Here is a 15184-nt window from a genome sequence, read left to right on the forward strand (position 1 = left end):
TGCTCAACATTCAAATATATGACTAGTGCTTGCCGTAGCAGTTGCAGCTTGCTTCAGAAACCCTCCACCTTCCCCAGCTCCACCTGTATAGATCTGCTACGAGGTGATTCATGTACGCTATATGGGGGCTATTTTATGTATGTTATATTTGCAGCAGCAGTATTTCTTACATGCTCACAGCAGCAGCCACAGCAGCAGCAGCGTAGCAGATCTATTCCGCCAAGACCAAATACATTAACATTGTCATGTACATTACCATGCCAATCCCTCCGAGAGTTGTCATGACAGAAATTATGTTTTTGTGCTAACATTTTGAGAACACTATTTTTATCCAAAGCATCTTACATTGCATTCAAGATACACATTTGATCAGTTTTTGTTTTCCATGGGAATCAAACCCACAACCTTGTCCTTGCTAGCATCCAGTAATGTTCTATTAACATTAATGTTAGAATGCTTGATCATAACTTATATAATGGATTAATATCATTGATAATGTTCTGGCAAAGTTCACTCAGAGTTCTGATAATGTTCTCTGTTAGCTGGGTAACTGGCTCCTAACTAGTTGCTTATTTATTTATTTCGTTTTCTAATGCTTTTTGAAGTGCAATTACTTTTCTAAGTCTATCTACTTTTCTAAGTTATGTGCAGACGTTTCAAGGTTTATTAATTCATACCTTGTCATAACAGGAAATTTAAAAGATTGTATACGAGTTTCCTGATGCCTTTTCATTGCTAATGTTTCACTGCGTGTCGTTAGTAACTACTAACAGTAGTTTTAGCCCATTGTAGCCTTACTGATGTTTTGTTAGGGTATGTTTACACGACAATGATTGTACTAAAAGATTGTACTTTGCGTTTTTGAAAAGTTTCACGTACAGATGATAATGTTGTCAAAACAATCCCCGTTCACATGGATCCACGAAAACCGCTACTGTAAAAACACTGTATTATTCATGCCAGGCCAAAAGAAACACTACGCACGTGCGCACATACTCACATATGCCTATAGACTGAACATGTGATACGCATGTGCATGATGTCACCGTTTTGTAGTTATTTGGAGACAACAACAACAGTGTAGTTTTCAAAAACTTGCACTTTGAAACCCGTTTTCAAGAGTTTGCGTGGGTGTAAATGAACGGCCAAAACACATAAGAAGTTTTCCGTTTTAAGTTGAAATCGGTGTTGTGTAAACACCAATTTAAGCCACAAATGCAGTCGACAGACTTGTATTGAACCCAGAACATTCCTTTACATACATAGACACTTAAATCCTCTTTGTACACACTATTTCAGTACATGTGTGCTGTCCTCTGATCACTCAGACTATCTGTGTGTGCTGGATGAATAGGCTGTCAGCGGTATGCTGGACCTCTGTCGTGGGCACAGGATCTTGAAGAAGGCCCTTCGGAAGCTGCTGTGGCACAGCGGGTACAGAAAAGGGTTGATCGCTGAGTTCAGCCACAGCAGCCAGAACGTCACCTCGTACCAGTGATGCGACACGCAGTCTCCTCTGCACGCCGCTCGCACGATCATTAACAGAGTGTACGGCGCCCAGCACACCGCGAAAACACACACGATTATGGCCAAAGACTTAGCGATCTTCTTGTCCTGCCTCAGACGCGAGCGCTGGACGCACCGCATCGACAGACCGTCGCTCTCAGAGCGCTTCTCGCCGCCTGCTGGGCTTTTCTTCTTGAGCGTCATCGAGTTCCAGCAGATTCGGACGCTCATGCGCGTTTTCTCGCCGTACAGATTTGCAGCATCCTGGCACTTTGGAGAACAGGATTCTTTCTTGCTGCCGAGTCTCCTCTGACGGATGTTGAGGTAGATGCTGATGTTGAAGAAAGCCACGGATAAGAACGGCGAGAAAAACTCGACCGCCGAAGCAGAAAGCAGGAAGTGCCAGGTGTAGTAGAACTCAGCGAAGCACTCGTCATCCGGCACGCGGCTCTTTCCGGTCAGCTGCTCCCAGAATAATATGGCCGGTCCGTAGAGGAGGAAGGCCAGAATCCAAACCACTGCTATCTTCACCACCGCAAAGTGGGCCATTCCTTGCTTGGCACGATAAGATACCTAAGATCAAGAAATAACACAATGTAAAAAAAAAAGCATTTATTTGACAGAAAGAAAAAAAATCAATACATTTGTAATAAATACAGAGATGCATGCATCGTTATAACACCACATTCATACCGAGCCAAAGACTCACAGTCAGAGACATCCATTATTATGGCTAAATTAGGTCTAGAATGCTGTAAATAAGTTCCTTGGCTAATAAAGAAACAGCCTTGGATAACTGATAAAAGTAAACTACAGCTGTCAATCATTTTCAGTCAATCAATATTTCTTTCTTTCTTTAGTTAGATCATTATGTGTTAATCAAAAGTATTAACACATTTAATTTTCTTTTAGGACAAAAATAACAATGCCAGAACACAGAAGACAACCAGTGCTTCTCTATATTTTAAGAAATATTCCAATGAAATTAACCAAAATATGGTTACTGTTTATACTAAATTTATACTAAAGGTATACATTTTGCTCTTTTTTCTCTCCTTCATTATGCATGATCCATTTGAACATTTAGGGCCAGATTTACTAACAGCTTGCGTCAGTGCAAACCCTTTATTGGCGTTAAAAAACAACTGTCAGGATTTAGATGCGCAGTGAAACATTAGCAATGAAAGACATGGACACAGTTATTTTTGCTGTTGAGCTTATTGCATATGCATTTGTAGGAGTTTCCCTTTTTTAAGACTCAAAATGTACAGGAGGAGGAGAGTATTACAATGAATCATGCAATGTTACTAAGGTTTGCGGTAGTCAATTTTCTGGGTTGGGACAGGCTCCAGCGTCCCTGTGACCCTACAGGAGAAGAGGCTTAGAAATGGATGGATCATAGAGACTAGTGGTGGGAATGGTTTCTTATATTTTACTGACGATCTTATGCACATTATGCTTTGGGAAATGCAGCCCTGTTTGAATAAGCGCTGTGAATGAAGCGTCCGACACAGTTAATCACTAACATAGCTTACTTTTCCACTTCCAAGCTTTTTTGATGTATTAAATTTCATGCTAATTAACAAAATAAATATGACTGGTAATTTGATTGTGGTCTGCACATTACGAAATCATTATAATTGATAATAATTAATTTTAAGACAACAAGTGTGGCATTGCTCCACTGAACTGTACACAGAAAACGCACAGTAGGGAATGAAGACTTTCTTTTGCTGGTACACACATATGTCCGAGTATGTGTGCGCTTCCATAGTGCTGCCAATGATAGCATGAATCTTTCTTCCTTCACTGGCTTTGATTGAAGCTGAAGCCGCAGTCTGTGAGATCAAACATGGCTGTCTTGCAGATTAAAGGCAGACGCTGCGTATTGTGATTTATGTCTGTATCATTGCTCTGATGTTAAGAGCTTGTGTGGGAAAACAAAACAAGACATTTCAAGGATGCTTTCTGACCTGAGTCTCTAACCAAACATCAGAGGAACCTGTGAAGTAAATATTCCACAATATTCACTGCTTTGTAAATCTCTGTTTCCGGAGCATCTCAGGATGTTTCTTTAGTTAGACAGATTTAACCCCACATCCATTCAAAAATGACTTTTGCTCAAAATGAAAAAATAAAAAACAACAACAGTCCCAGTTCACACCTGTTGCTGCCTAATACACTTGAAGCTCCTTTGCAACACTGATAGTGTATTTATTTTTTATTGGAGACCTAAAAATACTCAAGGTAGTGCACAATTAAATGCACTAATAACAATAATAATAATACTAATAAATACATGTTATCTGCGTCCTTCAACAGTTGTGAAAAACACAAATTTAAGTCCTACAAGTCATTTGGTAAAAAATACAAAATAAAAAGCTAAAAACACTCAAGGTAGTGCACTTAAATATGCAATTAAATGCACTACTAATAATAAACAAACAAACAAACAATGTGATTTAAATCCTTGGACGGTTGTGCAAAATACATATGCAAGTCCTACAAGTAATTTGTAACAGCACTATGTGTGCAAGCACTATTTTGGTTATGCTCTGTTAAGTTTTGTGTTTTTTTTAAATTTTGTGCTACGAGCAAAAATAAAACACTCAAGGTAGTGCACTTAAATATGCAATTAAATGCACTACTAATAATAAACAAACAAACAAACAATGTGATTTAAATCCTTGGACGGTTGTGCAAAATACATATGCAAGTCCTACAAGTAATTTGTAACAGCACTATGTGTGCAAGCACTATTTTGGTTATGCTCTGTTAAGTTTTGTGTTTTTTTTTAATTTTGTGCTACGAGCAAAAATTCTCAAAATAAATAATTTAAAAAATGAATTAAAAAATGCCTTTAGTTTGTGAGGAGAGTGGGTGTGTTGCTGTGATCTCCACTGTCCTTGAGATCATGAGATGAAAGCATATTTGGATAAAGGTAAATGTATTAAGTCTTAAGAGACACGACTGCATGATGAACAGAATTAATTAAGGCTTTAATCAAACACCGATCAGCACACAAATATGGAAGCACAACAGCATTATTTTGATGCACAAGAACCAATGAGGTGTAATGGTGTGTCAACCATGCATGGTTAATCTGTCAGCCAGTGAGGTGCATAGTGTGAACTGATCGCGTCCTGACATGTGATCTGCCAGCCAATGAGCTTGCATGCTGCTCCCTATACATCTGATTTTTAAATCAGGGTTAGAGCTAATCTCTGCAGGACAGTGACCCTTCACGAGCACGACTGAGCACCCCTGCTTTATACTAATCAAGACTTTATTTTGGCCTTATATTTTGAAAAGACAATTCTTTAAGGACCTAGGGAAACCCTAAAGCCATGCAGACAGTCTGTGGTAGGTCTAATATCCAGTCAGCCCATGGAGGAACTGGAGAGGTCTTTCTCTTGGAAGGGTATCATTCGATCATAATCAGGAGTTTTGATTATTATTTATTTAATTTATTTATTTTTTAGGTCTTACATAGTCCCAGGATGCCAGTAACGATTTCTCAAGCATGTTATGCTCTGTTAAGTTTTGTGTTTTTTTTTAATTTTGTGCTACGAGCAAAAATTCTCAAAATAAATAATTTAAAAAATGAATTAAAAAATGCCTTTAGTTTGTGAGGAGAGTGGGTGTGTTGCTGTGATCTCCACTGTCCTTGAGATCATGAGATGAAAGCATATTTGGATAAAGGTAAATGTATTAAGTCTTAAGAGACACGACTGCATGATGAACAGAATTAATTAAGGCTTTAATCAAACACCGATCAGCACACAAATATGGAAGCACAACAGCATTATTTTGATGCACAAGAACCAATGAGGTGTAATGGTGTGTCAACCATGCATGGTTAATCTGTCAGCCAGTGAGGTGCATAGTGTGAACTGATCGCGTCCTGACATGTGATCTGCCAGCCAATGAGCTTGCATGCTGCTCCCTATACATCTGATTTTTAAATCAGGGTTAGAGCTAATCTCTGCAGGACAGTGACCCTTCACGAGCACGACTGAGCACCCCTGCTTTATACTAATCAAGACTTTATTTTGGCCTTATATTTTGAAAAGACAATTCTTTAAGGACCTAGGGAAACCCTAAAGCCATGCAGACAGTCTGTGGTAGGTCTAATATCCAGTCAGCCCATGGAGGAACTGGAGAGGTCTTTCTCTTGGAAGGGTATCATTCGATCATAATCAGGAGTTTTGATTATTATTTATTTAATTTATTTATTTTTTAGGACATAGTCCCAGGATGCCAGTAACGATTTCTCAAGCATATTATCGATGATAAATAAACAGGTCTATCACTTTCACCAGCCCTTTGCGAATAGAAATCCTGCACCAGGTTGAATTATCATTAAGATTCCTACCCAGCAAAAAGAGGAAGGGATGTCCTGAAAAATTAAATGTGAACCTGGAGCACAAAACCAGTCATAACCAGTCAATTTTCTGAAATTGAGATTTATACATCATCTGAAAGCTGAATAAATAAGCTTTCCATTGATGTATGGTTTGTTAGGATCGGACAATATTTGGCCGAGATACACGATAATACTATCTGAAAATCTGGAATCTGAGGGTGCAAAAAAATCAAAATATTGAGAAAATCATCTTTAAAGTTGTTTAAATTAAGTTCTTAGCAATGCATATCACTAATCGTTTTACAATATTTACGTTAGGAAATTTACAAAATATCCTCATGGAACATGATCTTTACTTAATATCCTAATGATTTTTGGCATAAAAGAAAAATCAATAATTTTGACCCATACAATGTATTGTTGGCTATTGCTACAAATATCCCCCAGCGACTTAACACTGCTTTTGTGCTCCAGGGTCACAAATGTATTATTTAAAAAAATGTGAATTTATTTGTGTTTTTTCAATTCAAGCTCAGGAATTCAAAAGCCATTTTTAATTCAGTTCAGAATGGCGAACAACCCTGATCCCTACACAAGGCTGAAGTGGCCACGTCTCAAACTTCTCAACAAGAGCCCACAATCGCTAGTCTTACTGATTCTGAGGAATTGCTAGCTGGTTGTTTGGTGTTGTCAGGGTGTTCTGATCAATACAGGTAGTATAACAACTTCCAAGACATGGATTAAACCCTAGTTCTGAGCGACGTGATAATGCAAAATGTTTTCAAGGGTAACGTAAATTTCCTGTACATTTGCTAGTTCACATAAAAATTAAACAAAGGATAATGTTAACACAAAAGTGTCAAAAGAGATGTGATCCAGACACCTGAGTTGCTCTTTAACATGCCAAAATGATGTGCAATCACACTGCATGCCAGAATATGTGCCATTCGATGAATTACTGCTGTCACGATCTCTAGACAATGTTCACATGCATCCTGTTTATATCAAATGTTTATGATACTAAAACATTAAGGACATCTAATGTAAGGATCAATCTCCTCAATACATTAATATCGAACATATAGCTACTTCAAAATCTGCCCAAATATGTAAAAATAGCAACATTGAATAATAGAGTTTACTACTCACCCATTGTATGAAAAACAGTAAATCCAACTGATTTAAGTAGTTAAATCAACTGCTTTGGGGATCCGTGCAGATGCATGTAGTTTATGCATTATGTTTAACCATGATCAAGTTTCAATATGCTCAGACTCTTAATAAGCATTTTATCATTTTCGGTGGTTATTACACAAGCAAGAGTTTCATAATCTTGACCATTTCTAAATAATACTGTATGTGATATCCTATAATAGTCAGCATCCAGGTTCTGCGTTCTCATGAGTCACAAAACAAAACAGACTGAGTCACGGTGACTGTGCATGTATTTCTCTTAATGAGTTTCATTAATAGTGCCTGTTGCTGCTGTTTATCACCAGCCTGGACAATACTTTCTGACGGTTGTCATGAGTTAATAATGCTGAATCACAATGAATACACCGCTATAGATTGGTCCATATTAAAAATACGGTGCACCTCACCGCTTTTGTAACGGAGAGATAGCGGTCATAGCTGATAAGTACGATGTTGAAGACGGACGCAGTGCAGAGAAGGTAGTCTACGACAAGCCACAGCTTGCAAAGTCCTTTACCCAGCATCCATTTCCCTGTCAAGACGTAGGGCATATACACGGGTATGCAGAAGGCACCTGTGGGAAACACCAATCAGAAAGCATTGTTATAGTCATTCTGAAGGGTCAAGCTGAATAGTTTTAATTATTCATATCTGTTGTTACAGCATTTTGTCATTCAGTTAGTGATGACTATCAACCGTGTTGCTGTGGTTACACAATGATTGCAATTTCAAGAGTAAACATGCAGTCACATTAACAAAATTACACGGTCAAAACGGTTGTCTATTGTAATAGCGTAGAGATTTAAGAAGCACAGATCACGAACAAATCACTTTCAACCCAAGCAGGTTTATGCTGGTCAATGTGGAGAATCTGGATGACCACATTGAACCCAAAATCTGTGGGAAAATGTTTTGCTCTCAACCGAATTCCAGATTGCATGGATTTCTATTAAACTGGCTGAATTTTGCCTGAAATATTGTCCTTAGATATTGCTTGAATGTGTCAAGAACGAAAGTGTTTGTTAGATTTGTGCATGGTTTGAACTTGAGGCTGAATTCAAGTACAACAACACTTTGTAAAATATATTTTCTCAGTATAAAAAAAAATGTAAATTGGTGCTACATATATATGCAAATATAGGCACTTCACTGATGCATGGGGTCAAATTTAGTAGAAAACAATAGTGCACAGTAATAACAGTTAATAATTTGAAACAGTGTGTGTGCTAAGACACAGAAATGTATTAATAAAATGCAAAACAATGCAAACTATTAAAAAGTGTAACTATCTTGAAACCACTGAAATATTAACTCTACATTACTGTATTAGATGTAATGGTAACACTTTAGTTTAGGGACCAATTCTCACTATTAACTAGTTGCTTGTTAGTATGCATATTACTAGCATATTGACTGTTTATTAGTACTTATAAAGCACATATTAATGCCTTATTCTGCATGATCATATTTTAGATATCATAATCCACCCCATCCCTAAACTTAACAACTACCGTACTAACTATTAATATGCAGCAAATTAGGAGTTTACTGAGGCAAAAGTCGAAGTTAATAGTTAGTTAACCTCTTGAGACCCTGCATCCTCATATGAAGACATTATATTTTATAAAATTTCTCTGAGACTATACATGCCACAGTTGTAAGTCTGGATGTCCTGTACAGAGCACATTCAGGGCTTTTCAGAGATACTAAATGTTTGGATGTTTAACCAGGACCACCCCCTCTCCTTGGTCTTCAAAAATGTCTGATATTAATTTAGTGACACTCTTATGGAAATATGATAATATTTTGTAATTGTTATTGAAATCTGACACATTTTTAAACTGTGTGTCATAAATCAACATCTCAGGAAAATGTTATGGGGTTTCAAATCAAAATATGACTAAAAGCATGTTTATTATGCATTTTGGGAGACACAACAAATGAATAAGGAAAGAAAATATATTTCAATATTCCTATGAAATATTATATATTATTATGAAAATCTTGTCAATTATTACTCTCAATATTACACTTCTTTTTTCATTACATGTTGCCCCAAAAACACATTAATATGCAAATTAGATTTAGTTTATAGATACATTATATATAATGAGAAAACCCGTTTGTGGCCATTTTACACACATTTTGCATGAAGAAAAATGGTATATCAAACCATTCTGTTATAACATAGTTGAGAATTATCTTTATACAAAGTTTGATAAAAAAAAATCCTGAAAACTAAAAATGTATTGGTGATTAAAAAAAAAATCAATTGTTTTTGCCTATGCATGTTCATTCATGTCTTTTTATTTTTTTAAAGAAATTGAGTCCCGATGTCCTCTACCAAGGACGCACCATGACTTCTGAATGAAATATCATTTTTAAATTTTTTTTACATTTTTTTTAATGCTCTAAACAATGTAATGACATCAAAACATTTTTTTTTCTCCTAAAATGTTTTGCCGGGTCTTAAAAGGTTAATAGTGAGAACTGGACCCCAAACTAAAGTGTGATCAATATAATGCAAATTACTTATGAATGAGACAACTGTAAATGTTATTCTTGACTAGAGTTGCATAAAAATGACTGTGAGGCAATATAGTCTCCAGCATGCAGGGAAGATCTCTGGTGTAATGACTCGTTAAGATCTGTATGTGGATTTATAATAGCAATAATATGGTATGGAGTTCATTAGAGTGCAATAAAAAAACTCCATACAAAGTGCACTTTTCCAATCATAGGTCAAGCTTTCCAGTGAGAAATTACAGAAGCAGAAGTCCCAAACAAATAGTAACTGCTACACCAATACAAGCAATACTTTGTTTGCATAGGGATCTGTCATGTGCCAGCCAGCCAATCAGCCGTCAATGAGCTTGATGGACTATCATGCACTCTATAACAGAATATGATGGACTGTCATGCACGCTCAGAAAAAGAAAAAAGTGCAAACATTGTACCTTTAGGGGGCAGTACCCTCAAAGGGACACCTTTGCACCTTCTTTACCCCTAAAGGGTGCATAATAGTCCCTTAGAGCAGTGGTTCCCAATTCCAGTTCTGCACATTTTGCATGTCTCCCTTATTTAACACACCTGATTGAGATCAGCAGCTCGTTAGAAAATAGATCCACTAACTAAACTGAGTGTGTCAGATAAGAGCTCTTTGAAGCGAATTTGGACCTTCAACCTGTTGGTCCCCATTGAAGTCCATTATAATGGAGAAAAATCCTGGAACGTTTTCCTCAAAAACCTTCATTTCTTTGCGACCGAAGAAAGAAAGACGTGCACATCTTGGATTATCACATCATCAGGAGTGTTTTATTCTGGAAGTGAACTAATCCTTTATGGTAGCAATATGCACTCTTATGGTACTAATATGTTTGGATTTGAGCCCACTTTCACAACAGCTGTTTATGTAATCACTATCCATTCTAGTGAATTCACAAAACAGCATGCAGAGAAAGGTTATCACCATTTCTGATATACATCCACTGCAATTCTGGCTTATCAAAATGTGTGTTAGGGCAGATTAGAATCCCTTGCATTAAAAGCATAAAAATGACAAGATATGTCTGCACATTTTGCATGTCTCCCTTATTTAACACACCTGATTGAGATCAGCAGCTCGTTAGAAAATAGATCCACTAACTAAACTGAGTGTGTCAGATAAGAGCTCTTTGAAGCGAATTTGGACCTTCAACCTGTTGGTCCCCATTGAAGTCCATTATAATGGAGAAAAATCCTGGAACGTTTTCCTCAAAAACCTTCATTTCTTTGCGACCGAAGAAAGAAAGACGTGCACATCTTGGATTATCACATCATCAGGAGTGTTTTATTCTGGAAGTGAACTAATCCTTTATGGTAGCAATATGCACTCTTATGGTACTAATATGTTTGGATTTGAGCCCACTTTCACAACAGATGTTTATGTAATCACTATCCATTCTAGTGAATTCACAAAACAGCATGCAGAGAAAGGTTATCACCATTTCTGATATACATCCACTGCAATTCTGGCTTATCAAAATGTGTGTTAGGGCAGATTAGAATCCCTTGCATTAAAAGCATAAAAATTTAGAATTAAAAGTTAGAAGACATACATATTCAGTTCCTGATTCTTGTATTTATCCACTAAGCTAGACAAGCCTGGGACTGACAGCAACAGGTGTAGGAGTAAAGTTATCAAATCATCTATGTTGTACTAACTGTATATTTTGCATACTTGTTAAATAAGCATTCCTCGTTTCATCTTTGCCCAGTTTTATTCCTGATATGCAATGTTATTTAAATGTAACACTGACAGACAGAGATAGCTGTACGAGACTGATTTGCCTGAAAGGGATTTCATGCAATTACTTTTTAGCTTTACAATATTTGCTTTCCTCACCAGTTGTTAGATTTTTTTTTAACTGTGATAGTATCTATAGTAATTCTGAGCTGCGTATAGATTTTGTCATCTCAAGAGCAGACATCGGTGGACGCATAATACATCACATAGAGTGATTAATGAGTTTTTAGCAGTTTTTAACACCCAGATATGACAAGGCAAAATTCTGACACAATACATGGGGAGAAAAATGCAGAAATGCTTGGACGGAGACAAATCCACTGACAGAGGACATTGTTTCCCATGCAACCTGCAAACATCAACATCATGCAATATATTCTTTTTTAGCTAAATACTACAGTAAATGCACACTGATGTGCTGAGTAAGGGAAGCAGAGAGCTGCACTCATCTCACATTAATTCACTACTTACATCACTATACTGATGTTTAAACAGACTCTTTTTTTAGTTTTTGTTTTTTCATTAAGATTCTTGTTTTGGAGTTTGTTTGTTTTTTTTTACTCAAAGCTCTGGAGAAAGTAATATGCATATGTCACATTATTAAATAACTATTGTTATTCAAAGTGAACATGGTACAATCAAATCCTTTTAAATTAAGAGTATGCATGTGCGATTTTAATATATTTTTACTAAAATGCTGAAGAGAGCGGTTTGAATATATTAAGACAATACTCTTACTAATCAAGAACTCTTAGATATTATTAACGAATTGTATGTATTTATTTTTTAGTTTCTGAATATTCACAGACCAGTCCTGCACACTGTTCGCATGCATCAGTTTGCAGCTAATTGTAACACTGACAAACACTAGAACATTTGATATTGTCGCTATAACAGACTAAACTGGAGATATACATATAAGACTATTTATTAAACTTTTATGTAAACTTTATTTACCCACGAGGAAGTCTGAGATGGCCAGGTTTAGTAGGAAATAATTGCTCTGTTTGCGCAAACTCTTGTCCATCTTGAAGGCGACGATGACCAACGCGTTTCCACACACGATCACAGCAACCAGAATGACCATCATGACCGAGAGCAGCGCGAGCGCCGGACCCTCGAACCCCGCGTCTCTCCTCACGGCGGTCCAGTTACTGACCGTGTGCTCACGGGTCATGTTGGGATCGTAGTGATGGTTACCCATCGACAGCTTCACGGTCTTCACTTCGAGCTTGTCTTTTTCATCAGTCTCACGAAGGCTCGGGGTAAACGTGTGGTGCGCGCGCAGTTGACGCCCCTCGCCGTCCCCACCGCGCGCGTCAAGAGCGATTCAGAGCCATGCTACCGACCCTTTCATTCATTTCAGTGTTCTGCTTTACGGACATAATTTAAAAACCGTGGTGAAATGTGATGTAAATCAAGTAATCCCATGTAAGAAATCAAAGAAACCGTACAGACTATATCAATTATTTAAAATGTAATGACTTACACTGATAAAAATATTAAGCATTCAACATATAAATCTCAGTGATGATGACCTTAATGTCAGCTGGGTCTCTATATCCTTCCTCTTGTTTCTTTTCTTCTTTACTTGATAATTTTAATGAAACAAAGAAAGAAAGTTCATTTTCTGCCTTGAAAACAATGACTAAGGGATGTATGTAGCACTTTATTGTGTATTGCTGTACACCTAAAGCACTTTACAATTAAAAACTAGGGTTCTCTCCTCTTCAACCACCACCAGTGTGCAGCATCCATCTGGATGATGCGACGGCAGCCACAGACCAGCTACAGGAGAAATAGAGCCAATTCAGTGGATGAGGATTATTTGGAGTCCATGAATGGCAAGGGCCAGTGGAGGGAATTTGGCCAGGACACTGGGGATGCACCCCTACTCTTTATGAGAAGTGCCATGGGATTTTTAGTGACCACAGAGAGTCAGGACCTTGGTTTTAATGTCTCATCCAAAGGATGGTGTTTTTTTTTTTTTACAATATAGTGTCCCCGTCACTACACTGGGGCGTTAGGACCCACACAGACCACAGGGTGAGCACCCCCTGCTGGCCTCACTAACACCTCGTCCAGCAGTACACTAGTTTTCCCAGGAGGGCTCCCATCCAGGTACTGACCAGGCTCAACCCTGTTTAGCTTCAGTGGGCGACCAGTCTTGGGCTACAGGGTGATATGGCTGAGGCTATCATTTAATTCAGGAAATCTAGTTGCTTATATGTTTTGGGCATGTTTCTTGAATACAACAATTGAAATATAAATTGCTTTCAAACTATTACATACTAATCACGTTACGTTTGATATATAATCTAAATAATTAAGCTCGTAACTTCAATCTCAAATCCTATTACTTGTTTCACGTCTGTTTCAGTTTTTATAACCATTTCTTACTATTTGTAAGTAATTTATTGTTTTCTAGCATGTGTGTTTGGCAGTGTTATTTTTTAGGATTACTGATAAACTACTGTCGTTTGATTTGTATTATTTGTATTTGTTATTTATTTTAATTTTAGTTCAATTATGTCTGAATTTATGTCTGTATAGGTCTTTTATTAAGTTTAATTTTATTTAATTTGAGTTATTTTAATACTTCAACAAACTAAATGGAAATGAATATATATATATATATATATATATATAGAGAGAGAGAGAGAGAATTTATAAATGTGTATGTACATATACAGTATGTATGTGTGTGTGTGTGTGTGTGTTTGTACACACATTTTTTTGGTGTTTGGCTTAGTGTTATGTTAGAATCATTATTATACTCTTATACCTTTTGTTCTTTAATATTTTGAATTGTTTTAGCTTTATTTTTTCATTTTTCATTTAAATGTTAAGTTTTGAAATTTTGTTGTATGCATTTGTCATTTTTATTTAATTTCTTTATTTTTAAAAAGTGTATAGGTAGTATTTATAAAGTTTTAGCTTTTAGTTTTGGATCTGTGTTTAGTTGTTTTAATGCTACAATTGATTGCTTCTGTTGTCCTCATTTGTAAGTCGCTTTGGATAAAAGCGTCTGCTAAATGACTAAATAAATAAATAAATAAATAAAACAATTCCATACAGTGTTTCTAACATATATACAAAATGTGTCCAATATAGTCTGTATAAGACCTTTCACACCAAGCTTGTTGCAATTAAGCAAAACACAGACAAATTAAACCAAGTGTAAAATCAGTAGCCCTTGGCTGAGCTTCAAGTTCAGGATTGTAATTAGACTGTATTACTGTAATTAGACTGCTAGACACAGAAATCACACTTACTGAACACTTAGTCTTGTTATGGAAGCCCGAGTACGAACTTTGTTTTAAATACAGTTTGAACACTTGATGAGACTATATGTATATTCATTGGCAGGTCACACATTTACAAATTAAAAATTGCAAACAGTTTTTAAAAAGTTGCTAAGTTGCATTTTCATATAGTATATCAACCAACCACCACCAGTAGTTATCTTCATGCTTTGTGGTGGATTGTGAACCATCATAATGCGTTAGCCATTGAGGTACAAACAGAAATCAGTTCTTACCTGTTGATACTACCTGGAGTGTGTACAGTAGTAGTAGTGGGTGTTTTGTTTGCATGGTTTTATGTTGATTATAGCTACATTAGAAAAAAAAAGATCTGTGGTTTAGAATAGCAGTATAGACCAAAGGGCTCTGGGTTTGGTCGTAACTACACAATTATTCTGGCAAAAAGCCTGTTTTTCCATGACTACCACTAAAAAGTAGCAACATATAAATTGCAAATTACATGATCTTAGATGTGTCAGTAGTGTTTGGATTATAAACATCCCTTAAAATCATGCAATTAACACTTTT

The 15184-nt window shown here is 36.6% G+C and overlaps 1 protein-coding gene across 1 annotated transcript; it reads right to left on the minus strand.

Moving 5' to 3' along the window:
- Nucleotides 1-1329: 1329 nt before the first annotated feature.
- On the minus strand, nucleotides 1330-12555 carry LOC107562856 (histamine H3 receptor). The gene is made up of 3 exons (XM_016247598.1): nucleotides 12309-12555; nucleotides 7474-7640; nucleotides 1330-2079 (listed from the first exon to the last, which is right to left on the minus strand). The coding sequence occupies exons 1-3, from the start codon at nucleotides 12553-12555 to the stop codon at nucleotides 1330-1332; spliced, it is 1164 nt and encodes a 387-aa protein (XP_016103084.1).
- Nucleotides 12556-15184: the final 2629 nt, after the last annotated feature.

This window comes from Sinocyclocheilus grahami, unplaced genomic scaffold, assembly GCF_001515645.1.
Source record: "Sinocyclocheilus grahami isolate Dianchi unplaced genomic scaffold, SAMN03320097.WGS_v1.1 scaffold844.1, whole genome shotgun sequence".
Taxonomy (NCBI): domain Eukaryota; kingdom Metazoa; phylum Chordata; class Actinopteri; order Cypriniformes; family Cyprinidae; genus Sinocyclocheilus; species Sinocyclocheilus grahami.

What these genes read in the sequence shown, in the direction of transcription:
- LOC107562856 (XM_016247598.1), bottom strand. Translation starts at nt 12,555, where the DNA reads ATGGGTAACCATCACTACGATCCCAACATGACCCGTGAGCACACGGTC. An exon ending in CATCTCAGACTTCCTCGTGG is followed by an intron (nt 7,641 to 12,308) that starts GTAAATAAAGTT and finishes TGTTTCCCACAG; the next exon opens with GTGCCTTCTGCATACCCGTG. An exon ending in ATCTCTCCGTTACAAAAGCG is followed by an intron (nt 2,080 to 7,473) that starts GTGAGGTGCACC and finishes TCTTGATCTTAG; the next exon opens with GTATCTTATCGTGCCAAGCA.